At 47.1% G+C, this 25,356-nt stretch overlaps 2 protein-coding genes and 1 non-coding gene across 9 annotated transcripts in view; 2 read left to right on the top strand and 1 right to left on the bottom strand.

Annotated features, from left to right (window-relative positions):
- Window positions 1-12,428, top strand: part of POLH (DNA polymerase eta) — a 36,657-nt gene extending 24,229 nt beyond the window's left edge. For all 4 annotated transcript variants that reach the window (XM_064361010.1, XM_064361008.1, XM_012448725.2 and 1 more), the window contains 3 exons: window positions 657-722; window positions 5,891-6,060; window positions 9,363-12,428. In XM_064361010.1, coding sequence (XP_064217080.1) covers window positions 657-722; window positions 5,891-6,060; window positions 9,363-10,251 — 1,125 coding nt within the window. In that variant the 3' untranslated portion in view covers window positions 10,252-12,428. The remainder of the gene's footprint in view (window positions 1-656; window positions 723-5,890; window positions 6,061-9,362) is intronic.
- Window positions 11,907-24,954, bottom strand: GTPBP2 (GTP binding protein 2). 4 transcript variants are annotated; one of them, XM_064361012.1, is made up of 13 exons: window positions 24,651-24,954; window positions 23,409-23,648; window positions 19,972-19,998; window positions 19,497-19,681; window positions 19,028-19,136; window positions 18,638-18,835; window positions 18,163-18,337; window positions 17,785-18,004; window positions 17,210-17,345; window positions 17,014-17,072; window positions 15,618-15,789; window positions 14,987-15,151; window positions 11,907-14,772 (listed from the first exon to the last, which is right to left on the bottom strand). In XM_064361012.1, exons 4-13 carry the CDS (start codon window positions 19,628-19,630, stop codon window positions 14,596-14,598), a joined length of 1,545 nt encoding a protein of 514 aa, XP_064217082.1. In that variant the 5' UTR covers window positions 19,631-19,681; window positions 19,972-19,998; window positions 23,409-23,648; window positions 24,651-24,954; the 3' UTR covers window positions 11,907-14,595. The 4 variants fall into 4 exon arrangements, with proteins under 4 accessions (XP_064217082.1, XP_064217081.1, XP_012304158.1 ...); XM_064361011.1 differs by lacking the exon at window positions 23,409-23,648 and having other exon boundaries at window positions 11,907-14,173; window positions 14,704-14,772; XM_012448735.2 differs by lacking the exon at window positions 23,409-23,648.
- LOC135268446 (U4 spliceosomal RNA) lies at window positions 23,798-23,938 on the top strand. Its single transcript, XR_010336774.1, has one exon. It is a non-coding gene; the product is annotated as a U4 spliceosomal RNA (small nuclear RNA).
- Window positions 24,955-25,356: the final 402 nt, after the last annotated feature.

Below are 25,356 nucleotides of genomic sequence, written 5' to 3'. Positions count from 1 at the left end.
TTCTCCTGCCTCAGCCTCCTGAATAGCTGGGATTACAGGCACACACCACCATGCGCAGCTAATTTTTTGTATTTTTAGTAGGGACAGGGTTTCACCACGTTGACCAGGATGGTCTCGATCTCTTGACCTCGTGATCCACCCGCCTCGGCCTCCCAGTGCTGGAATTACAGGCTTGAGCCACTGCGCCCGGCCAATACTACCTCTTTTAAAGGGGTCAACGAGTAGGTTTTGGTAGCTGTGGAAGGTTTAATAGGTTAGAGGAGACCTTTATAAAGTTTGAAGAAAATAGATGTTCCTTGGGTTGAAAATTGACTAGTTTATGATTTATGACTTTTTTTTCCCTTTCTTCCATTGAAATAAAATGGAATTTCTCATTTGTTTAGTAGATGGGGACTTCGAAAGCCTAGGATATTATACTTCAAGTTTGGGTCTTGTCTTTTTCTCAGAGCTGGAACATGCTTGAAAGTCACCTGATGGCATACCAGCAGGAAAATAAAATGAAAGGCTTGAGCTAGGGCAGGACAGAAGGAATGAGAACATTTCTATGATCTGGTGATCCTTTGATTATGGGGGACATAAAAAGAACAAATCCACCATCTAGTTCTTAATAGATTTCGAGTATTTAAATGAAAGATGAAGTCTCAATACTTTTTTAGGTACAATGGTGGCTGTTGCAGTTAGCCCAGGAACTAGAGGAGAGACTGACCAAAGACCGAAATGATGTAAGATTTTTTTCTTTATTCCTGGGTGGGCTGTGCTTTGCGATTTACATATCAGCTTCTCTTTACCTTATGGGGCAGGAACAAAGACAGAAGAGAGTATCAGCATAGAACCTTGACCTCCCAGTTTCAAGCTATCCTCCCAACTCAGCCTCCTGAGTAGCAGGGACTACAGGTGCATGCCACTACAACTGGCTACATGTTTTTATTTTTTGTAGAGACAGGGTCTTGCTAGGTTGCTCATGCTGGTCTTGAACTCCAGCTAAGGAAACTTTAAAAATTTTTTTTTTTTTTTTTTTTTTTTTTTTTAAAGACAGAGTTTTTCCTCTTGTTGCCCAGGCTGGAGTGCAGTGGCATGATCCTGGCTCACTGCAACCTCTGCCTTCAGATGCAAGTGATTCTCCTGCCTCAGCCTCCCTAGTAGTTGGGATTGCAGGTGCCATACCTGGGTAAGTTTTTTTATGTGTGTTTTCAGCAGAGATGGGGTTTCACCATATTGGCCAGGCTGGTCTTGAACACCTGACCTCAGGTCATCCGCCCACCTCAGCCTCCCAAAGTGCTGGGATTACAGGTGTAAGCCACTGCACCCAGCCAATAGTGGCAGTTTTAAGTACATTTTATTGTATATATTTGATGTTTACAACATGATGCTACAGGATACATATAGTAAAATAGTTACTATAGTGTAGCAAATTAACGTATCTATCATTTCACATACTTTTTTTCTAAAAACACTTAAAATCTACTTAAAATCCCTAATGGAATTTTATTAATTATAGTTCTCACTTGTACATTAGCTCACTAGACTTGTTCACCCTACATGTCTGCTACTTTATATCCTTTTACTTACATCTCCCCGTTTCTTCCTTCCCTCCCTGTCTTCTTTTTTTCTTTCATTTTCTTTTTCTTTCTTTCTTCTTTCTTTTCTTTCTTTTTCTTTCTCTTTCTTTCTTTTTCTTCTTTCTTTCCTTTCTTTTTTTTTATTTAACGGACTTTCACTGGAGTGCAATGCAATGGCATGATCTCAGCTCACCACATTCTCCGCTTCCTGGGTTCAAGTAATTCTCCTGCCTCAGCTTCCCAAGTAGCTGGGATTACAGGCGTGTACCACCACGCCTGGCTAATTTTTTCTTTGTATTTTTAGTAGAGATGGGTTTCTCCATGTTGGTTAGGCTGGTCTCGAACTCCCGACCTCAGGTTATCCACCAACCTCAGCCTCCCAAAGTGCTGGGATTATAGGTGTGAGCCACCACGCTCAGCCGTACAATTTTTTTTTTTTTTTTTTTAAGATGGGGTTTCACCATGATGGCCAGGCTGGTCTTGAACTCCTGACCTCAGGTGATCCACCCACCTCAGCCTCCCAAAGTGCTAGGATCACATGCGTGAGCCACCACGCCTGGCCTTTTTTTTTTTCTTCTTCTTAAGTCCATTTTCTGTCGCTGTAACATCTTTCTAATGTTAAAGACATCTGACAATTTCTTTCTTTTTTAATTTTTATTATTTTTATTTTTGCTTTATCACCCAGTCTGGAGTACAGTGGCGCAGTCTTGGCTTACTGCAGCCTCTGCCTCCCAGGTTCAAGTGATTCTCCTGCCTCAGCCTCCCGAGTAGCTGGGATTACAGGCATCCGCCACCATATCCAGTTTATTTTTTATTTTTAGTAGAGATGAGATTTTACCATGTTGGCTGGGCTGGTCGGGAACTCCTGACCTCAGGCGATCTGCCTACCTCAGCCTCCAAAGTGCTGGGATTACAGGCGTGAGCCATCACACCTGGCTGTTTCTCTCCTTTTTAAATAACTTTATTGACATATACTTTATATACCATAAAATTCACCCATTTAAAATAGTTCAGTGGTTTTCATATATTGCATTGTACAACTATTCTACAATCATTTTTAGAGCATTTTGTCACCCCCAGAAGAAATCCTGTACCCATTAGCAGTCATTCCCAATTTCTCTCCCACTTACCCCTGAGCCCTAGGCAACCACTAGACTGCTTTTTGTTTTTATGGACTTACTATTCTGGACATTTCATATAAATGGAATCAAAATATGTGGTCTTTTGTGACTGGCTTGAAGTCTTTCACTTAACATGTTTTCAAGGTTCAGCTGTATTGCAGCATGTATCAGTACTTACTCTTTTATTCTTTTTTTTATTTTTGAGATGGAGTCTTTCACTCTGTCACCAGGCTAGTGTAGTGGGGCGATCTTGGCTCATTGCAGCCTCCACCTCCCAAGTTCAAGTGATTCTCCTGCCTCAGCCTCCCGAGTAGCTGGGACTACAGGCACTCGCCATGCCCAGCTAATTTTTGTATATTTAGTAGACATGGGGTTTCACCATGTTGGCCAGAATGATCTTGATCTCTGGACCTTGTGATCCTCCTGCCTCAGTTCCAAAGTGCTGGGATTACAGGTGTGAGCCACTGTGCTCAGCCAGTACTTATCCTTTTCATGGCTGAATAATACTCTGTTATATTAGTATATACCACATTTGGCTTATCCATTTATTAGCGAATGGACATTTGGGTTGTTTCCATTTTTGGCTATTATGAATAATGTTGCTATGAGCATTCATCTACAATAGTACAAAACTACGTGTTACTTTTTAGCTGGAATTGGTGATAAATACTTGTTATTTGTTCCTTTGGTAGGCATCATAAAGAGGGATTGGATCCACTTGTGTTATTGCCCTGTTCAGCTTTTGCCCACTAGGTGGCACTTGGTTCTCATCTCTCTATAAGCCCCTGGGGCTTTTCTTTCCACCTTTTTTTTTTTTTTTTTAATTGAGATGGAGTTTTGCTCTTGTTGCCCAGGCTGGAGTGCAACAGTGCCATCTTGGCTCACCACAACCTCCACCTCCCAGGTCCAAGCAATTGTCCTGCCTCAGTCTCCCAACTAGCTGGGATTACAGGCATGGGCCACCAAGCCCAGATAATTTTATATTGTTGGTAGAGACAGGGTTTCTCCTTGTTGGTCAGGCTGGTCTCGAACTCTAGACCTCAGGTGATTCGCGCCCGCCTTGGCCTCCCAAAGTGCTGGGATTACAGGCATGAGCCACCGTGCCCAGCTTCCACTTTTTTTTTTTTTAAAGAGACAGGGTCTTCTGTTAAAAGCATTCAGTTAAAAAAAAGAGAGAGAGACAAAGTCTTGGCTGTCATCCATGCTGGAGCACAGTAGCACAAACTTTGCTCACTGCAGCCTTGCAGCCTCAACTTCCTGGGCTCAAGTAATCTTCCTGCCTTTGCCTCCCACAGTGCTGTGAGTATAGGCATGAGCCACTGTGCCTAGTCCTTTCTTCCCACTTTGTATCCAGTGGAGATCCCTGAAAATCTTGTCTTTAAGCTTCAAAGGACTTTAGCCAAAAATAATTCAGGACATAGCAGATCCTATCACTTCACTGTTTTTAAAACATTCCAGTGTTTTCCCTTCACACTTAAGGCATATTAAGGACTTTTTAAAAGTAATTCTATAAAGCCAAATATAATCTAATTTCTTGCTACTCTCTGACTCCATCTCTTATCTTCCCCTCACTTACTCTAGTCTCCACTCTATTGGCCTCCTTCCCTTTATCTAACACACCAAGTAAGCTCTTACTTTAGCACTGGCCGTTTCTTTGCCCTGGAGACTCTTTGTTCATATATTCTTAATATTTGCTTCCTTGTTTTATTCAAAGCTCTGCTCATGTTTTACCTTCTTCGGGAGGTCCTCCTTAACCCTAACCCTGTCACAGCAGCAGCCTCCATCGCTCTCTGCCTTATTCTGCTTTTCTTCACGGCACATTTCTGTTACATGCCTATTTTTTATTATCTATAGTTCCTATTACAACATAGGATCCACGAGGACCTGGACTTTATTTTGTTCTCTCCTGCATCTCTAGCACTGTCTAGAGATACACAGTAGGTATGCAGTTATAGTTGAATAATTTTAGTCAACAAGGACTCCTTTGTAATTGCCAATTTGTATTCCCTCAAGATATATAAATCTGTACAAATGTATTTTTTATCCAAAAAGTAGTTCCTGCTCTCAGCTTGTTTGCCTTAGGGTTATTTCTCCTCACTAGCATCTTTTGATAGGGGTCCCTTATGTAGAATTTTAAGCTTCTTATATTTCTGCCTCTTGGCCATTATTATTCAGTTTGCTGAGATTACAGTATTCAGATGCTTTAGACTTCACTGAAAAGCAAGTCATGATCTTGCTTTCTGGAGGCAGGCTTACTACATGGTATCTTCTCTAGGTAAGCTGTAAAAAGGTGTTGGTAGAAACTTCTGGAATTGGTGGTGAATATTTACCATAAGAGCCTCAGGGCAGAAAAAAGATATGACTTGATTGAAGGCTAGTTCCACTTTGCTTTCAGACAATTACTTACCTGAAACCTTCCTTCAGTCACAGAATAGTATCTAGTATAGGAGTTATTTGTTATAATTGTCCTGTCCTGCTTAGACACTGTGAGAAACATTTAGAGGAGTCCCATTTTCATTTGTTCTGTCCTGTTCCCATCATCTGTCAAAACATCCTAGATATTCTAATGTTCCATAACCCAAATTATGTTTTCAGTTACTTTTTACACCCAGAAATAGCATAAACTTTTTTTTTTTTTTTTTTTTTTTGTGGAACCATGTAATCAGATTTCTATTCAGAAAATGCATTCTGTTGCATATAGCTTTTTTTTTGTTTTTTGGGTTTTTTTTTTTTTGAGATGGAGTCTTGCCCTGTCGCCCAACTTGGAGTGCAGTGGTGCCATCTCAGCTCGCTACAACCTCTGCCTCTCAGGTTCAAGCATTTCTCCTGTTTCAGCCTCCTAAGTAGCTGGGATTACAGGCATGCACCACCACAAGTGGCTAGTTTTTTGTATTTTGTAGTAGAGATGGGGTTTCACCATCTTTGCCAGGCTAGCCTCGAACTCCTGACCTCAGGTGATCCACCCACCTGGGCCTCCCAAAGTGCTGGGATTACAGGCATGAGCCACCATGCCCGGCCTCTTTCTCTTTCTTACATTTTATCTTTACTCCTTGCAGAACTCACAGTCTATCTTTATTCTTGACTTTTAAACTGCTGTTTCCAAACCATTGTCACCCTGGTTCTTTTAATTTCCTCTCCTGCAGTTGAGTACCTAGAATCCAGATGCTCCTGGTAACTTTACTTCTGGTCTCCATCCTTTCCCACCCACAGAATGACAGGGTGGCCACCCAGCTGGCTGTAGGCATTCGTGTACAAGGAGACAAACGCCTCAGCAGCCTGCGCCGCTGCTGTGCCCTTACCCGCTATGATGCTCACAAGATGAGCCATGATGCATTTAGTGTCATCAAGAACTATAATACTTCTGGAATCCAGACAGAATGGTGAGTTCTTTTCTAGCTCATCTTCTCAGAAGAGACTTATGCCCTGTCTTTAGCTCTAAAATTAGTAGGCATCTGAGCTCTTCCAGCTGGGATAGACTCTGACTCAGAGTCTGAGTGACAGCACCTATTACTCAAGAAGAAAATAAATACAGTACCATCCTCAGAAAGAAGACAGCTCAGTGCATATCCTTTGCCTACAGCTGATACATTCCAGTTCCCAGGGGAAGGTTAGACCCTTACCCTGTATGGGCTTGGTCAAATGGCCAGTTGTACCCTATATGGGCTTGGTACAAATGACCAGTTGTACTTGGAGAACATAGCTCAAATTTCAAGGGTACATTTGGGAACTCAAACTACTTGTTTTTTTTTGTTTTTTGTTTTTTTTTTTTGAGACTGAGTCTCGTTCTGCTGCCCAGGTTGGAGTGCGGTGGCGCAATCTTGGCTCACTGCAACCTCCGCCTCCCAGGTTCAAGCAATTCTCCTGCCTCAGCGTCCTAAGTAGCTAGGACTATAGGCGTGTACCACCATGCTCAGCTAACTTTTTGTATTTTTAGTAGAGATGGGGTTTCACTGTGTCAGCCAGGATGGTCTCGATCTCCTGACCTGAAGTTATCTGCCCACCTTGGCCTCCCAAAGTGCTGGGATTACAGGTGTGAGCCAATGTACCCGACAGATTGTTCTATCTTAAAAGCATCTTTCTTGTTTATAAAGGTGACCTTTGTTCACGGATAATCTCTATCTGACATCCCAACTCAGTTACAAGCTCCACTGGTATTATACCAAGTGTCATATTCATTAGTAAACTTCACTTCTGTTGGTCATGAAATATAAGCCTCTTTTTGGAGCATGTTCATTTTCTGTCCAGATAATTATTTTTAGGATTGGAATCCTTTAATTACATATTTAATAAAGCCTGTTACATTTTTTTGTGTGTGTGAGTGTGTGAGACAGTCTCGCTCTGTTGCCAGGCACCAGGCTGGAGTGCAGTGGCGCAATCTCGGCTCACTGCAACCTGTGCCTCCTGGGTTCAAGCAATTCTCCTGCCTCAGCCTTCCAAGGAGCTGGGACTACAGGCACACGCCACCACACCCAGCTAATTTTTGTATTTTTTAGTAGAGATGGGGTTTTACCATGTTGGCCAGGGTGGTCTTGATCTCTTGACCTCATGATCCGCTCGCCTCAGCCTCCCAAAGTGCGGGGATTACAGGCGTGAGCCACCGCTCCCAGCCACATCTTTTTAAAGTATTCCAAATTCACAATAGAAATACAGTTATGAGAGAAGATAAGTTGGTTGCTCACTTACAGGTGTATATTGAAGATTATACAAAATAAAATGAAAGTTTAATCACGTTATTACTTATCTAAATATATTGGCACTACAGTTATATGTACAGACCTATAATGTGGTGCAGTCTCTTAAGTTAGAGCCTTTGTTCTTAGGGCCAGGCGTGGTGGCTCACGCCGGTAATCCCAGCTCTTTGAGGTCAAGGCAGGTGGATCACATGAAGTCAGGAGTTCAAGACCAGCCTGGCCAACATGGTGAACCCCCATCTCTACTAAAAATACAAAAATTAGCCAGGCATGGTGGCAGGTGCCTGTAATCCCAGCTACTCGGGAGGCTGAGGCAGGAGAATGGCTTGAACCTGGGATGCAGAGGTTACAGTGAGCCAAGATCGCGCCATTGCACTCCAGCCTGGGTGACAAAAGTGAAACTCTGTCTCCAACAACAACAACAAATAAATAGTCTTTGTTCTTAGAATAATTTATTTAATTTTTGCTTCCTGATATATTTTCAAATATTGAAGTTTTATGAAACCAAATAATAACTGTGGTATTAGTATTCACATGAATCCGTATTTGAAAAGTTATAAATTGACAATCTGTAACAAATACTACTCATCGACTGGGTGAAACTCCCTAATGGACAGGGAAGCATAAAAATTATCTGATTATAAGACTGTACCAAAGCATGAAACCTGAGAATGGTGGGATACTTTTTTATTTTTTTGAGATGGAGTCTCACTCTTGTTGCCCAGGCTAGAGTGCAGTGGCACGATCTTGGCTCACTGCAACCTTCACCTCCTGTGTTCAAGCGATTCTCCAGCCTTAGTCTCCTGAGTAACTGAGATTACATGCGCCTGCCACCATGCCTGGCTAATTTTTGTACTTTTAGTAGAGACGGGGTTGCACCATGTTGGCTAGGCTGGTCTCAAACTCCTGACCTCAGGTGATCCACCCTCCTTGGCCTCCCAAAGTGCTGGGGTTTACAGGCGTGAGCCACCTCGCCAGACTGATACTTTCATAATAACTTTAAAATGACATTTACCCTTTACCTCACTGAAGGACTAATCTGTACATAAAAGCATGTTTCATCTTCTGAAATTCAGCTCGTGAAAATTTGAGTGATTAGACACAAAGAGGAACTTTATAACAAGAATTTCTTAAAATATTTCTGAAACTGGGACTGGCAACAAAAAGCAGTTGTGGAATTTCATTCTCTAGAAATTCCAGAGTGGTTAGTCAGTCAGTGTTAGGTAGTGCCCTGTTTAAAAACAGGATAATACCTAGGAGGATTTTTTCAACTCTTTCTAGTCTAAATATTCTAAAGCTTTTTTGTTGTCTTGAATAAAATGTCTTGCTCCAACCCTGAATTACAGCAACTTTCCAGTGATACCTTATGAAAAACAATAATCTCTAAAAGGCTGGGCGCAGTGGCTCACAACTGTAATCCTAGCACTTTGGGAAGCTGAGGCAGGTGGAGCACCTCAGGACAGGATTTTGAGACCAGCCTGGCCAACATGGTGAAACCCCATCTCTACTAAAAATACAAAAATTAGCTGAGTATGGTGGTGGGCTCCTGTAATCTCAGCTACTCAGGAGGCTGAGGCGGGAAGATCACTTGAACCCAGGAGGCAGAGGTTGCAGTGAGCTGAGATTGCGCCACTGCATTCCAGCCTGGGTGACAGAATGAGACTCTGTCTGAAAAAAAAAACAAAAAAACAATAATCTCTAGCCGTCAGGAGATGAGTGGTTACTAAATTAGTGGTTCTCAAGACACAACATCAGTATCACCTAGGAAATTAAATTCTCTGTTCATCTCAGGTCTGTTAATCTCTGATACACATTAACATTTGAGAATCACTGTAGTAAATAATAATTTTTGTGGCAGAACCAGAATCCTAGTCATCTATGGATTAAATCTGTCCTATGGTGAAATAAAACAGATTCAATTCATAGAATTAGCAATAGGTCACTATTTTAATCTTCTAAGTTGCTAATCATCTTATTTATTTTCTGTATAGGTCTCCTCCTCTCACAATGCTTTTCCTCTGTGCTACAAAATTCTCTGCCTCTGCCCCTTCATCTTGCACAGACATCACCAGCTTCTTGAGCAGTGAACCAAGTTGTCTGCCAAAGGTGCCAGTTACCAGTTCAGAAGCTAAGACCCAGGGAAGTGGCCCAGCAGTGACAGCCACTAAGAAAGCAACCACCTCTCTGGAATCATTCTTCCAAAAAGCTGCAGAAAGGCAGAAACTTAAAGAAGCTTCGCTGTCATCTCTTACTGCACCCACTCAGGCTCCCATGAGCAATTCAACATCCAAGCCCTCATTTCCTTTCCAAACCAGTCAAACTAGAGGAACTGAGCCCTTCTTTAAGCAGAAAAGTCTGCTTCTAAAGCAGAAACAGCTTAATAATTCTTCCATTTATTTCCCTCCACAAAATCCACAGTCCAGCTCTAAAGCATTACCAAACTCTTTACCAACAGAGTATCCAGGCTGTGCCCCTGTTTGTGAAGGGGTGTTGAAGCTAGAATCCTCTAAAGCAACTCCTGCAGAGACGGATTTGGCCCGCAACAGCCAAAGCATGCATGCCTCTTCAGCTTCCAAGTCTGCTCTGGAGGTGACTCAGAAAGCAACTCCAAGTCTTCTAGCTGCTGAGGATCAAGTGCCCTGTGAGAAGTGTGGCTCCCTGGTACCAGTATGGGAGATGCCAGAACACATGGACTATCATTTTGCACTGGAGTTGCAGAAATCCTTTTTGCAGCCCCACTCCTCAAACCCCCAGGTGGTTTCTGCCGTATCTCCTCAAGGCAAAAGAAATCCTAAGAGCCCTTTGGCCTGCAATAATAAACGCCCCAGGCCTGAGGGCATGCAGACATTGGAATCATTTTTCAAACCATTAACACACTAGTGCTGCCCTCAGCCTTGCCTGTAGGAGTTGATATTTTATCTTTACAGATCTTTAATATTTTATCTTCACAGATTTCCCTGAGAAGGGGAATTATGAAATTTTTAATACAAAAAACAGTCCATTTAGGTGCTGAGTTCCTGTCCCATCTCTTCACAGGCATGAATTCTAATCCCACTGCTGACAGAGATGTAAAAATTAATCGTACCATTGAGTTTTTAATCTTTAGCATTTAGGGAGGCAGTGTCAGGTAGTAAAAAGCGTGTGAGCCTTAGAGTCTAAGAGACCTGGTTCCAAATTTAGCTTTGTCTATTGCAATGATGACCTTGAACAAGTCATTTTCGTCACTTTCTCATCTGTAAAACTGAGATAATACCTTACAAATTATTGCAGATTAATAACTGGTTTTAAATTACATAACGGCCAGGTGCAGTGGCTCACGCCTGTAATTCCAGCACTTGCCAAGGTGGACGGATCACCTGAGGTCAGGAGTTCAAGACCAGCCTGGCCAACATGGCAAAACCCCATCTCTACTAAAAACAGGAAAAGCTAGCCAGGTGTGGTGGTGTGCACCTGTAATCCCAGCTACTCAGAGGCTGAGGCAGGAGAATTGCTTGAACCCTGGAGGTAGAGGGTTGCACTCCAGCCTGGACAACAAAGAGTGAAACTCCATCTCAAAAAAGAATTAAGTATATAAAGTTGGCACAGAAAAGGAACCAAGTTTAAAAAGGGGTTTTAAGTGTAATAACATTGCATAGGTAGAAAAGAAAAAGGAATTTAAGAAAAACTTCTCTCTAGTCTGTGTCCAATTCCTCACACCTATAATCCCAGCACTTAAGGAGACTGAGGCTGGCGGATTGCAGGAGCCCAGAAGTTTGAGACCAGCCTGGAGAAGATGGTGAAACCCTGTCTCTACTAAAAAAAAAAAAAATTTTTTTTTTTAAATTAGCTTGGCCTGGTGGCTGGCACCTGTAATCCTAGCCACTCAAAAGGCTGAGACAGGAGAATTGCTTGACCCTGGGAGGTGGAGTTTGCAGGGAGCTGAGATCATGCCACTGCACTCTAGCTGGGGCGACAGACTCCATCTCAAAAAAAAAAAACAACTATCTAGCTCTGTGAAGGGGCAGTTCAGATAATGCCTTGACCAGAATTACATATTTTCAGCTGGAGAATGTGAGGTGAAGCCTTGAAACCCTAAAAGTGATATGGTAATAGGGCAGGTCTCTCTCTCTACACAAAAGCAGCTTAATAAACTGAATTTCATACAGGTAAACCCTATTATAGCCTCAGTTCTAACCATTAGCCTATCTCTTACATTTTGTTTTAATGTAGAAATAGTCTCAGCTTCACCATTATTCCAGCTTAACTGTAATCTGATATTAAGATTTCCCAGTGTGGGCCAGTTGTGGTGGCTCATGCCTGTAATCCCAGCACTTTGGGAGGTCAATGCAGGCAGATCACTTGAGGCCAGGAGTTCGAGAGCAGCCTGGCCAACATGGTAAAATCCCATTTCTACAAAAAAATAACAAAAATTAGCTGTGTGTGGTGGCAAACCCCTGCAATCCCATCTACTCAGGAGGCTGAGACAGGAGAATTGCTTGAACCTGGTAGGCAGAGGTTCTAGTGAGCTGAGATTGCACCACTGTACTCCAGCCTGGGTGACAGAGTGAGACTCAAAAAAATTTTCCCAATATGTATCTTAAAGGTTGAGAAATGCAAACCTAAAAAATACTAAAGGCCAGGTGTGTAGAGGACATTTCTTAAGCCCTAAAGTACCAATTTTAAGAGGTAAGTGCTTCTTCAGCCATCGGGGTTACTGGCATGGCCTTTTCCCCCTAACTAGATACGTAGCTTCTTAAGGCAAGGATTCTTGGTAGTGCTTTGCACATAATGGGTGCTGATACTCATTGGATGAATGTATATAGTAAAGAATTTTAGATCTGATTACCACTTGAGACCATGAAAATGTATACACTCCATGGGAGTCTGCCTTATATACTTTTTATCCCCCTAAATGTTTCATTAATGTTGCAGAATTGCTTACTAGTTCCTGGAGATGTCTTATTAAGTACTGAGATGTGATTTTCCAAAATTTCCTTTTTAATACAGGCAAAAGATAAGTAAACTGTGAACAAAGCTTTCATCTCTTGGCGACGTATAGATCAAGTTGAATAAATTAACAGTTGGGTTAACTGGCATGGAGACATAAAAACAATGCTGCAGAAACTTAGGTTTCGCTGGATTTTCAGAGGCCCAAACTGGTAGAGTTGGAGGGGGGTGGGGGGAAGTGGCTAGTGACTGACCAATAAAGACAGTACCAGCAGCACACCTTATTTTCTTGGGAATGCCAGCCACGCCCTGGCACACTGGCAATGGGTCTATGGAGGGGATAGCAGACTGGCATGCAAAAGTCAGTGCCAGGTGAAAACTACAGTACCTTTTTGGTGAATATAGCTTTTCCTTCCTCAGCTGTTTGTCAGCAGCTATATAGAGGAAGTAAACAGCTAAGCCCCTAATACAGGAGGAAGTTGTTTAACTACAGGCCTCTTAGTAGCAAGTTAAACCAATTATATTTTATAAAACTGAGCCTGAGTGGTAGGGAAGCTATCACTTTAATACTCTAGAGGCAGAATGCCACATAGGACTCTGGGTCACATACTTACTTTGCCAGAGTCTGCTCAAAATGCAGTCTCTATTTACAGTTGACTTTGGGCCCTATTTATCTACCCATAAATGTCAAAATCAAGTAGTCTGAACATAGGAACAGTGACTAAGGTTTGGTCACGTGCCCCTTATTGTTCCAAGAGTAATTTAAGCTATATAAACTTGAAAAGTATAGGACCAGATTACCTTTTGTCTCTAAATTCTGTTCTTTAAGTAGCTGGCACTGTGTCTTTGACAGGTCATAGAAGTGGGCTCCTTACTATTCTGACCACTAGTAAGTGGCCAACTCTTGATACAGGGTAGCTACCTATTTCAGGTGAAAGGCCTCAGTACTCTGCTCACTTGAACTATGCAAAACGGGCCACTATGCTTGGTTATATTACTGGAATGCTGATCCTATGTGAAGGAGAGAAAAAGAATGGTGAATGAGAGAGATACCAGCTGGGTTCTTGACACATTCAGGGCTCAGCAATGCTGGGGTTTCCCTTGTCTCTAAACCTGAAGCGGTATCTAGCCCTGGAAGGAAGCTGAGCCTGTAGCTTAAGCATAAGCACAGTGTATTCAATAAAACATTTTTTATTCTGTACAATATATATGTGTATTTAAATATATATATACATATGTATATATATATATATATATGCGCAGAGAAACCTCAGCCAACAAATCCCTGAGTCCATGGGAACCCAGGACACTAACAAAGGGAAAGGGAGAGTCTATGCCTAAAGAGTAGGAAATATGGCAACATCTTTCCCTTTCCTCCTGGTTCCCTGCAACACAGGGAAGGGAACAGTCACTACAAAGTACTAAAACGAGGATTTAGGTGGGGCAGGAAAAAGGAGTGAGAGTGGCAGGATGGGGAACTCAGATACCACCAGTCTGGGGAAATAAAACATTTGATCCAGCATGAAAGCCAACATGACTGCAGAGGAAAAGGACCAGACTGATGGGCATGCAGCTGGCCTTTGGTATATGCCAAGTCTTTGCTTGGTAGCCCCACACCTGGGCCAGCACAACAAATAGCACCTGTGGGGCCTATGAGCCGGGAGGGGGTGGGGGAAACCGGGACTGGGGAAATGGCCCTTGAGTGAAGGACAGGGAGATAAAGCTGAGGAAGAGGCCTCAGGCCTCAGCACAGGGTGGGAGCACTACCATTCACTGTCCCTGTGCCATTTCTTCAGATTCTGGGCCACCACCACTAGATGGCCAAAAGGAGATATCTTCTGTCCACAGTCAGGTAGAGATGGGCAACTTACATGGCCTTGAAAAGAGGTATAGAAAAAGGAGTGCTTTTGAGGGCCACCCCTTGTGTGATGCAGAGACCACACCAGCAAAACATGCCCAGTCCCAGTAGTGGGGCAGAGGAACTGATGAGCAGATGCAGTCAGCTCCAGCAGACAGGCCACAGGGTTGCCAGGGTTGATGAGCCAACCAGATGAGCACACAGCTTCTGAGCACACAGCATTCAGCCACCCTGAATCCTGTCTTTTCCCTCAGGACTGCCCTTCCCTGGCCACACCAAGTTTGGCACCTCTCCAGAAAGCTGGCAGGGAGCAAGTGGCAGACAACACTCCTCTCTCCCTAGCCTATTAACACACAGAGCCGCCAATGGTGGGGCAGCATGGCCGGAAGTCACCTTATATATTGTAGGGACAGCAATAGAACTGTCCTTGCCTGGAGGATTCAGAAGCCCATGTTGGCCTGGGCTTCTCCTGCTGCAATGGCTTGTACATCAGTGACATGGCCGATGCCCTTGGTGACACCCTCCCGGAACAGCAGTTTGGCGCCCACCTTCAGGTACTCTGGGTGTTTCAGGAAGCGGAATCGGACCACTGCCTTCTCCCCTGTCCGCAGTTTGTCCTGCAGCAGATAAGTGGTCACTCCCCTGGCCAGTGCCTTCCATCCCATTCTCTGCCAGCAGTGGCTCCACCCTCCAGGGGCCTATCAGGCCGCTACCCACCCGAAGTGGGGCTTTATTCCCATTGTGGGATCAGGGAGTTCTCTGCCAGTCTGGGGTAGGCCTCCCTCTTTTCTGACCTCTGGAGAAATGGAAGCATGGCCAAGTCCCTCTCACCTTGGCATGGATCTTCTCCACCACTGCCGTCTGACGTACATTGCCCACATGTACTGTCACCTGGAATCCTCGTCGGAAGGTGGTGGCATGGAACAGTAGGACTATCTCTGCCTCGAACACTGAGCAGATGGTAGGATTCATCTCTGGGCTCACCATCACCATGCCCTGGGGAGGAACAGACCCCAGGCCCAGGAAGGGCAGCTCTAACATTAGACTCTCCCTCCCCAGCCACCCCCATGCACTTTATAGCTCCTGAATTTCCTCTTCCTCTACACAACTCCAAACACAAAGACCTCAAAAGACAATAATCAAAACTCTCAGAAGGAATGAGTCTTTACCCACCTCCTGTGTCCTCTAGCCCTTCTAACGCTTCGTATTTTTAGGATCCTGAACACTAAAAATAGTGTTCAATAAAAACAGTGTAACGTAGTGATTCATATTTAGTTATCTGCACCTCATGAGTATTCTAAGCTGTTTTTATAGTCTACGTAGCTAGACCGGAAGCCTCTTGGATCAGAAAGTGTGTTTCCTCTGAGTTTTTCTGAAGCACCCTAGATAGGTGCTCATTCAGTAGCCAGTCTCCTAGGCACTTCTCTTAGTGTTCCCTCCCCAACCTATTCACCCACCTCACCTTGCGGAGCAGTGCACGGTCAAAGTCCCCAAGCGCCAGTGTAGCAGCCTGACCAGCTCGCAGCACACGACAGGCAGAGCGGTTGCGCTGGATGCTGCATACTCTCAGCTCCAGGAAGCAGCCATCATCCGTGGGGCCCACCACCAGCTGGTCCCCCTCACGGCAAATCCCACTGCAGCCCAAAGGGCAGGTGGCACAGTGTCAGCCAAGGTCCCCAAACCTACTTCTCTATTAGGATCACCCAGAGCATTCTTTCCCTTCTAGGGTTGAGTCCCTCAAGTGGGGAAGAACAACCCTAAATTCTGACTTGGATGTAACAGGGATGACCACCAGAGTTCAGAATCAGAAGACTAATTTCAGAAAAGACCAGTAGTGATGGCGGACAGAGAGGCACTTGCTGGTTTGACAACACTGAACACCTAATCCCTGAAGGGGCAAGTTATCCCCTTGGGTTTCATTCTCTGCTTAGCAGAGTCTTAGGCTGGGTGCAGTGGCTTACACCTGTAATCCCAGGACTTTGGGAGGCCAAGATGGGTGGATCACTTGAGGTTCAAGACTAGCCTGGCCAACATGGTGACAACCCTGCCTCTACTAAAAATACAAAAATTAGCCGGGCATAGTGGCAGGTGCCTGTAATCCCAGCTACCCAAAAGGCTGAGGCAGGAGAACTGCTGGAAACCAGGAGGCAGATGTTGCAGTGAACTGAGATCACACCACTGCACTCCAGCCTGGGCAACAGAGCAAGACTCCATCTCAAAAAAAAAAAAAGAAAAGAAAAAAGAAAATCTTGGCTAAGCGCAGTGGATCACACCTGTAATCCCAACACTTTGAGAGGCAGAGGCAGGCGGATCACAAGGTCAGGAGTTCGAGACCAGCCTGGCCAACATGGCGAAACCCCATCTCTACTAAAAATACAAAAAATTAGCCAGGCATGGTGGCGCACACCTGTAATCCCAGCTACTAGGGAGAATGAGACAGAAGAATTGCTTGAACCTGGGAGGCGGAAGTTACAGTGAGCTGAGATCACACCACTGCACTCCAGCCTGGGCAAGAGAGCAAGACTCCATCTCAAAAAGAGTCTTAAGTGACCTCTCTCATTTCCCTATGTGAGATGATGTCAGTTGAATACACTCTATTTTTCTTCCTGGAGCCCAAGACCCACATTTCTCTCTCAGGGGCCTGGAGATGCCCAATAGGCAGCAATACTGTTTCTTCCTTCCAAAGCCAACAAACTACCTTTTTCTCCAGCTCTTCTGATAGTGAAAACCTAATCTGCAAACAAGCTCGTCCTTTAAATGGGCTCCGTTCAATTCCAGGGTCTCCTCCTTTGGGCCAGGATGTCTTTGAGTATATGGGTGAGGGCTGAGGGGGGAGGGTAGCAAGCAAGACAATTCACCTGGAAAGTGTCCCTCCAACAACAGTCCCCACCTCTGGTACTGTGTAGATTTCATCTACCTGAAGCCAAAGAAAATGCTATCAATGGCCTGCCAAGTAGGGATTGTGGGTCCAAAATCTCTAAACAGACTCTGGGTTTGGTCTGAATCAGCCCCTCCCTGTTCCCCAGCCTACTAGCTGTTTGGGCAGTCAACTACCTGAAACTCCGTCAGCTGCTGCATGAGTTCCTCCTGCTCTTTGCTGTTGGTGAGTGGCGGCAGAATATTCAGAAAGACTTTGAGGAGGTCCAGACTCTCTCCAGACACACTGGACAATGTGAAGATGGGGGTGACACTGTAGAAGGAGGCATGGAATGGACAGATGAAAACAGTTCTAACAGGAGGCAGAGGCCAGAGCCCCATACGTGGAAAAGTGAGCTTTCCTCTTGGCAGCTAGGGGCCCCTCTGTCCTGCCGACAAATGGCTCAGGAACTCTGGGCCTTCTTGTGAGCCAGCCAAGCAATGTTTCACATGAAGCCCATCCCAAAGCCCAAGGGAAACAGCAAATGCCTGGTATAGCACGTCGTCCCCATGGTCCCAGCAATGCTCCAGCTTGGCTCAGGGGAAGAGTCAGACCCTTTAGCAAAATGCCCTTCCACGATCCCAAGCTGAAAAACCCGCTGAAATAAGCCAGAACTAGTCTGGCCCTGGAGGAGTGGGATATCATACTCCTGGGCCCTGGGCCCTGTGGCAACCTTCCTAGTGGATCAGGCTTTAGAGTAAGGTGGGCTTACTTGGGTGACTGGGCAAACTGCTGGGCGGCAGTGACGGCATCATCCTCAGAGGTAACCAGCATGGGGACCTTGTGGCAGCCAGGCTGCTTGAGGACCCGCTCCAGCTGGCGTACTGTCCTCTCCACTGTGGTCTTGGCACACAGGTCAATCTTGCTGACCACGATGAAGAAGGGCACTTTCAGGGCCAGGGCCAGCCCCAGATGTTCCCTTGTGGTGCCAGCTGCCTCAGAAGGACACCAGGCAGCAGGAGAGAAGAGTGAGAGTGAAGAAGGGAGGAGAGGGAAGAAGAGGAGCGTTGGTCTGTCTCCCAGATTTGAGGCCCAGGGTAGGAGAGTCAGCACCCCCCTTCAGCCCTGTCCCTGCCCTAATGCCTCGTACCAATCCCAGTGTTGGCACTGACGAGGAGCAGGGCGCAGTCAGGGCAGTATGATGTGAGGCCAAAGATGGTGGTGTGTAGGTACTTATGGTGGCCTGCCAGGTCGATGAAGGTGATCATCTTGGAGCTGCTCTCACAGATCTCTTCTGCCGTCCGTGAGTCGCTGTAATTCACCACCTGGCCCAGGGCCCAGGGCTCTCAGTGCCCCCTGTCAGCCCTTCCAACCCTTTCAGAGTTGCCAGGACTTAAACCATTCCCTGGGTGACCCTGCCTTTTAATCCTGACCCCATTTTTTATTTAATCCAGTTGATTCCCCATTTATTTCCTAAGAGGGACAGAGCTTGTTCACAGTCCCCTCAGGGCATTCATCTATACTATTTCAAAAAGTCTCCACACTCTGCCCCCATCCTATATCCTTCACTACTACCATCCCATCATCAGAGTCTGGTCCCACTGGGTCCCATTGATCCCATGCACCTCTCCCTTGCTGTTAAAGCCCAGGATCTCGAAGCTGATGCTGGAGGTTCGGCCAGACTGAATCTCATGCAGGTGGCGGAAAAGGTTGAGCCGAGCCCGGCCCCGCCCATTGTCCAGCTCTCCCTGGGTCAGGACTCCAAGCAGAGTCGACTTCCCTGAGTCCACATTCCCCAGGACGGCCACACGAAGGTCTAGGAACTGTGGATGAATTGCCAGAGGTAAGGGCTCCAATCCTTCACCTCTCTCACTGAAGACTCAAGGGCGGTGATGCTCCCTAAGGAGCAAGGGATGAACTGGAAGCCCCAGGATCCCAGGCCAGGAGAGAGCCTGACATCACAGGGCCCTTCCACAGAGTGTGGACATGAGGGACAGAGATGGGAGTGTGCTCACCTGTTGATTGTCAGGGACCTTTCGTACCAGCACCTCAGTGATCTTCCGGGGCGTGTCGCTATCATAATCCACTTCTCGCTCTCGGAGAACGGTGATGTCTGCCCCAACCCTGTCACAGCAAGGCCACAGCTGCCATATCTCACCTGTCCTTCTCCTATTCCAGGCTCACTCTGAACTTACAGCCTTCCTGCACCTCCCACAGAGCTTCCAATACCTTAGTGCACTTCCTACTACTCTCTAACCTATTTCTCATTCACAGTTGCCTTTAAAGTAATACACATATCTTAATTCAAGGAGCAATAAAGCCTAGGTCCACTGAGGAGGGGACCAGAACACTAACCCTCCCCACTTCAGCCCTTTGTCAAGAGAAGGAAAGTCCCACCTTGGCCCCCCAGGCCCTAGGTAACTGGGTATGCATGGGTCCTCCCAAGTCAGGTAAAGGAGAACTGGTGGGGAAGGGGAAACATACTTCTCTGCCATCCGGTGCAGGGTCTTGAGGGAAGCTCGCATCTCCTCCTCAGCAAGCCCCACCAGGAGCCCATTGTCCTCTACCCCAATCTGGTAGACGGCCTCACCACGTCCCTCCTGGAGCCGCCACTTCATTTGTGTCACCAAGTGCTCAAAGCGGTACTGGGATGGATTCACCAGCTTCAACTTAGGGCAAGTGGGGTATCAAGAGAAGGTGAAATCAGAGGTGTTCCTCCCAAACCCACGTGGTCCCCACTGGTCCTGCTGCAAGGACCAGGACTTTCCCTTTCCACTTAAATTCCTCATACGTGATCCCCTGTGATCCCCCTCCAACAGAACGAGGTACAGAGCCCTTAACCTGAACCATATCCTTAAAGGGCTATAGATTATGAAGTTTGGAGGCTCTCAGAGAAATTATCCTATGATGGCAAGGACAACCTACCCAGCCCCTGCTTTTCCCCCAGCCTGGGACTCACTTTGTATTCAATGTTTCCATCTTCAGCCTGAAAAGAAACAGTGAGCAGTTACCATACACTGTCCGGACCTAATCCCTACTTCCCTTCAATTCCCACTGGAGTCCAGGTAGCTAACTTGAGAAAGCAGGAAGCCCCACTGGCACCTGCTCAGACAAGTGCCTGCCAAAGGTCAGTGGCAGACAAGATCCTCTATTCAGCCCCAGCACAGCCTCTAAGAAGGGAAGGCCAATAAGGACACAGGGAGTCACCCATTAAACCAGGAACAGAACTGTCAACCAATCCATTCTTTCATCACTGGCAGCACGTTCTTCCTAGATTGAAGATCATCCCTTCCTCCCCACCTCCAGGGTCTCAAACCTGCTTTTCCCAGAAGTCTACATCTCCTCTGTGCCCAGGCTATTAAAACCTTTCTTTGCCACTGGTCTAGGAGACACCATTTCCTCCCTGCCTGCCCCTCTCAGTTGATGTCATCTAGAGTAAGAGGCTGCAAGAGGTTCTGGATCAGAGCCAAAGGGTGAGCTCAGCAACGGTCACTACAAGCCTGATGACCAAGAAGATCTAGGTGAGAGAGGAGCAGAGCTCCAAAGCTGGGGCTGAGAGAAACAGAAAAACACAGAAAATGTAATGAAATGGACAGACTCACTATGACCTTTACTGCCTGGCCCCTAACCTTTATGATTCAGTGGAGGTGAAATCCTGAATCCACACCACAGTCTCTTCTAGCTCCAGGTGGTAGCACAGCACAGAAGCACCCTGTTGCCTGAGACTTCTCCTCCCAGGTGCAAAGGGATATGGGATTTGCCTGTCTGGCCAGTCTGCATTTCTCTACTCCCCTCTCTGGATATTTTATCTTTCCTCTTCTCTTCCTGTCATCATTCCATCCCTTCAAGGCTCTCTGGCTCCCAGACCCTAACAGGTCTTCACTCATAATCTCCACCTCATGGTGAGTTAAGATTACTTTTTTTCCCATAAACAAAAACCTTCCAGAAACCTTTTAATCATTTTCCTGGGGATGGTTGGCTTCGGAAATGTGGTACAAGAATGATAGTCTAAGGCCCAGACCAATGGTTTCCAAAGTGAGGTCCTGGGACCAGCAGCATTAGCATCACAAGAGAACTTGTAAGAAATGCAAATTCTCAGGCCCATCCTCACTAGTAAGAATCAGAAATGCTAGGCTGGGCGCGGTGCCTGCAACCCCAGCACTTTGGGAGGCCGAGGCGGGCGGATCACCTGAGGTCAGGAGTTCGAGACCAGCCTGGCCAACATGCCGAAACCCCGTCTCTACTAAAAATACGAAAATATCTGGGTGTGGTGGTGGCCACCTGTAATCCTAGCTACTCAGGAGGCCAAGGCAGGCGAATCGCTTGAGAACCTGGGAGGCCGAGGTTGCAGTGAGCTGAGATCGCATTACTGCACTCCAACCTGGGCAACAGAGCAAGACTCCATCTCAAAACAAAACAAAACAAAACAAAAAACTGGCCGGGCTTTGGGGACCAGCAATCCAGATGGTTCTGATACATGCCAAAGTTTGATAACCACTGGCTCAGGCTGTGAGTGTGCCCGCGTGTGTGTGTGCGCGCGCGCAGAGGGAACATACTGCTCTTTTCCCGGGACTCCCCTTCTCCCTGTGGAACAAATTTAGAAGAAGTGGTGGTTACTCTGCCTGCCTCTCGTCCCAGGATGCAGTATCTCTTCCTTATGGCTGCACACGCAATTGGTCGGGGTGCTCTTCCTGGGATCCCCTTTCTCTACTTCTCTCCTGGGGTAATCTAGATCAGAAGGAGCAGTCCTCCCTCTTCACTCTTCCTCCGTGAGGTCCTGTCACCTTAGAGTCCAGTCTCTCTGCCCTTCCTCACTGGAGTCCCGCGACCAGAAAGAGGGGCTCTCCTCCCGTGCCCCTCCTCTCTGGGGTCTCTACACCGGAAGGGGGGATTAATTCTCTGGGTCCCGCCTCCCTGGAGTCCCGGGCCGGAAAGAGTGGCTTCTTCCCGCCCCACCACTTCTCAGGTGCTCACCTCGGGGGGCAGGTACGGAGGGTTGTTGGCTTTGCCCCCTCTGTTCCTTCCGTTCTTCTTCTTCCCCTTTGGGCCCCCGCAGCCGCTGCTGCTGCCGGCCCCTCTAGCCTTGAGGGTTCCGCCCACGGTCGGGCCCCCTCCGGGCCGGCAGCAGCCGCCGAACAGCTCCGATACCCGCGAGTCCATCCGCCGCCGCCGCCAGCCCCCCGCCCGGCCCCTCCCCCGGCCGCCGCCGCCGCCGCCGCCGCCGCCGCCGCCGTCGCCCTTACTGCCACTGCCTTGTCCGGCCGGCCTTAGCAGAGCGGGGTGGGGCCCTGCATAAGCTACGCCCCCCACCTCCCTGGCCTCCCGGTCGCGTCAGAAACAGCCGCGGGGTACCACGGGATATAGAGTCCCCAGGCTTGGGAACTCGCTCAAAAGGACACGCCGCCGCCCTACAACTCCCAGGAGGCGTCGCGGCGCAAATGGCCGCTGGAGTCATCGGAGGCGTGAGAAGAAGCGCGCCTTGGAGCGCAAAGGCCCAAGGGAACTGTAGTCTGGATTCCAGTCCCCGCGCTCTGAACGGATCTTTTTCTAGGGCTTCGGGGGGTTTCAGAGCCTCGCGGCCTGGGGTGGGGACGCGAGGACACCAACGTCAAAGACCTTACATCAGAATCGAGCTTTGTGGGCGCTCCGGGGTTTAGCCCTGTAGCGCGGATCCTAGACGACAGGTTTTGGACCTCGAGAGCTGCAGAACTGGGGGCTATTGGTCCCGCCAGCCTGCTGGCTCCGCCTCTGCCTCAGTTTCTTCCCCAATGGCCCGCGTGCCGCTGGGATGAGTCAGGACGAACGCCAGGGCGGAGGCGGATGGTGATTAGCCAAATTACGGTTGTTATTGTTGCAATGATTATGCCACCTTTACATAGTAGTCACAGCTTTATTACCAGGCTGGCATCATCCAGGGGTTGGTTTTAACAGCCGGAGGCACCGCGGTGGCCCCGACACGAGACCCGAACCCGTAAACCAACTTGCTGCCTTCAGGCTGCAAGCATACCTAAAGCAAGTATTCCTCCTCTCCTTTGTTTTGAAGCAGAACCAATTGGGAAGAACGGAGTTTGGTTTTAAACGGCCAAGACTGTAGGAGGGGCCTGGCCCCTACTTCGGGCGGGGCTGGAGCTCTGGTTACATCAACCACCACTAGGGCGGGGATGTGGCCGGGAATAGAAACTTGGCGTAGGGCCTCAGGTGATTGTTGACTTTTGACTTTCTTGCGAAGCCATCTCCTGCTCTTTAGTGCTTTATTCTACAGAGTACACACATTCAGCGACAGAAACCAGTGCACAGAACACCAGCAAGGCAGGATGGAAAAGCAGTTATGTTGCTGAGCTGCGAGTCTGGACGCCAGTGCTCAATTCACAGCCCCATGGTTGTCTCATGACTCACCACTCACAGTGTGTCCACTTCCCCTCTCTTCTTGAACTGCGAGGTGCTCATACCCGATTAAGAAGTTAAACAGCCGGGCGCGGTGGCGCGTGCCTGTAGTCCCAGCTACTCGGGAGGCTGAGGTGGGAGGATCACTTGAGCCCAGGAGTTCTGGGCTGTAGTGTCCTATGCCGATCGGGTGTCCGCACTAAATTCGGCATCAATATGGTGATCTCCCAGGAGCGAGGACCACCAGGTTGCCTAAGGAGGGGTGAACCGGCCCAGGTCGGACACTGAGCAGGTCAAAACTCCCGTGCTGATCAGTAGTAGGATCGCGCCTGTGAATAGCCACTGCACTCCAGCCTGGGCAACATGGCAAGACCCCGTCTCTTAAAAAAAAAAAATAAAATAGCTTTGCGCAGTGCCAGTATCGTAACAATGAGGTTTATCCGAGGCGCTATTATTGCTAATTTAAAACTTTTCCCAATACCCCGCCATGACGACTTGAAATAATAGTCGACATTGGCAATTTTTGACAGTCTCTACGGAGACTGAATTTAAAAATAAAATAAAAATAAATGTTAAAAAAAAATTAAACAAGTTGGCCAAGCATGATGGCTCAAGCCTGTAATCCCAGCACTTTGGGAAGCCAAGGTGGGTGGATCACCTGAGGTCAGGTCTTCAAGACCATCCTGGCCAAGATGGTGAAACCTGTCTCTACTAAAAATACAAAAATTAGCCGGGCATGGTGGCACATGCCTGTAATCTCAGCTACTCAGGAGGCTGAGGCAGGAGAATCGCTTGAACCTGGGAGGCGGAGGTTGCAGTGAGCCAAGATCACACCATTGCACTCCAGCTTGAGTAATGGGTAACAGAGCGAGACTCTGATTCCAAAACAAAAAAAAATTAGCCGGACATGGTGGCACGGGTCTGTGATCTCAGCTGCTGGGGAGGCTGAGGCAGAAGAATCGCTTGAACCCGGGAGGCAGAGGTTATAGTGAACGGAGATCGCATCACTGCATTCCAGCCTGGGTGACAGAATGAGACAAAGAGAGAAAGAGAAAAAGAAAGAAAGAGAGAGAAAGAAAGAAAGGAAAGGAACTCTTCTCTCCAGAAAGAGACAAAGAAAGAGAGAGAAAGAGAGAGAGGAAAGAAAGAAAAAGAAAGAAAGAAGAAAGGAAGAAAGAAAGAAAGAAAGAAAGAAACTCTTCTCTTCAGACCTCAGTTTTCCTTGGGAAACTAGAAGCAGCAACAATGACTTACCTCTGGTGATCCCTTCAGGGGTTCAGACTTGGTAGAGTCCATGGCTTCCTCCCAGGGCCACAAGGAGGGAGGCAGGTCTACAGATCATGCTGTCCATGTAGCATAATTTCCCAAACCAGTGAGAGCAGAAAGACCAAAATCTGCAAAAGGGCCTAGCAGACCCTAGGCCAATTATGTAAGTCTTCAGTGGTTGAAAGTACATGTGACTTTTCTCAATTCTGTGCCACTGAAGGAACGGTTATGCTGTAGAGGTCAACCCTAGCCAGGGACACAGGCCTGCTAGGGAAATTGCTGCTCAGAGACAGAGACTAGAAAACTCAGTGAGAGATCTCAAGAAGGTTGGGGACTGGAAGAAAGAGATAACACCACTTTCCCAACATTCTCACCATGACCAGTCCTGGGCCCTCTTGATAACCAGAGCCTGCGGCGCACTTGTTTGATAAAATGCTTCCCTTCATACACATGGATTTTTTTTTTTTTTTTTTTTTGAGACAAGCTCTCTCTCTGTCACCCAGGCTGGAGTGCAATGGTGTGATCCCAGCTCATTGCAGCCTCAACCTCCCCTGCTCAAGCAGCTCCTCCCACCTCAGCCTCTGGAGTAACTGGACCTACAGGGCGAGCCACCACACCAAGCTAATTTTTGTTTTTACTGTGTGTAGAGATGGGGTCCCCCTATGTTTCCTAGGCTGGTATTCAACTCCTGGGC

Source organism: Aotus nancymaae, unplaced genomic scaffold (genome assembly GCF_030222135.1).
Source record: "Aotus nancymaae isolate 86718 unplaced genomic scaffold, 86718_ANA_hifiasm-v0.15.2.pri h1tg000040l, whole genome shotgun sequence".
In the NCBI taxonomy this organism is placed as follows: domain Eukaryota; kingdom Metazoa; phylum Chordata; class Mammalia; order Primates; family Aotidae; genus Aotus; species Aotus nancymaae.
Note: the sequence above shows the minus strand (reverse complement) of the source record. Positions and strands in the feature narration are given on the sequence as shown.

Bases quoted from the DNA above. Each gene is read 5' to 3' on its own strand.
- GTPBP2 (XM_012448733.3), bottom strand. From the start codon at position 22,172: ATGGACTCGCGGGTATCGGAGCTGTTCGGCGGCTGCTGCCGGCCCGGA. The intron at 19,999-21,986 runs GTGAGCACCTGA...GTTTCTTTTCAG, and splicing joins CTCCGTACCTGCCCCCCGAG to GCTGAAGATGGAAACATTGA. The intron at 17,346-17,784 runs GTAAGCCCACCT...CTCCTTCTACAG, and splicing joins CAGTTTGCCCAGTCACCCAA to TGTCACCCCCATCTTCACAT.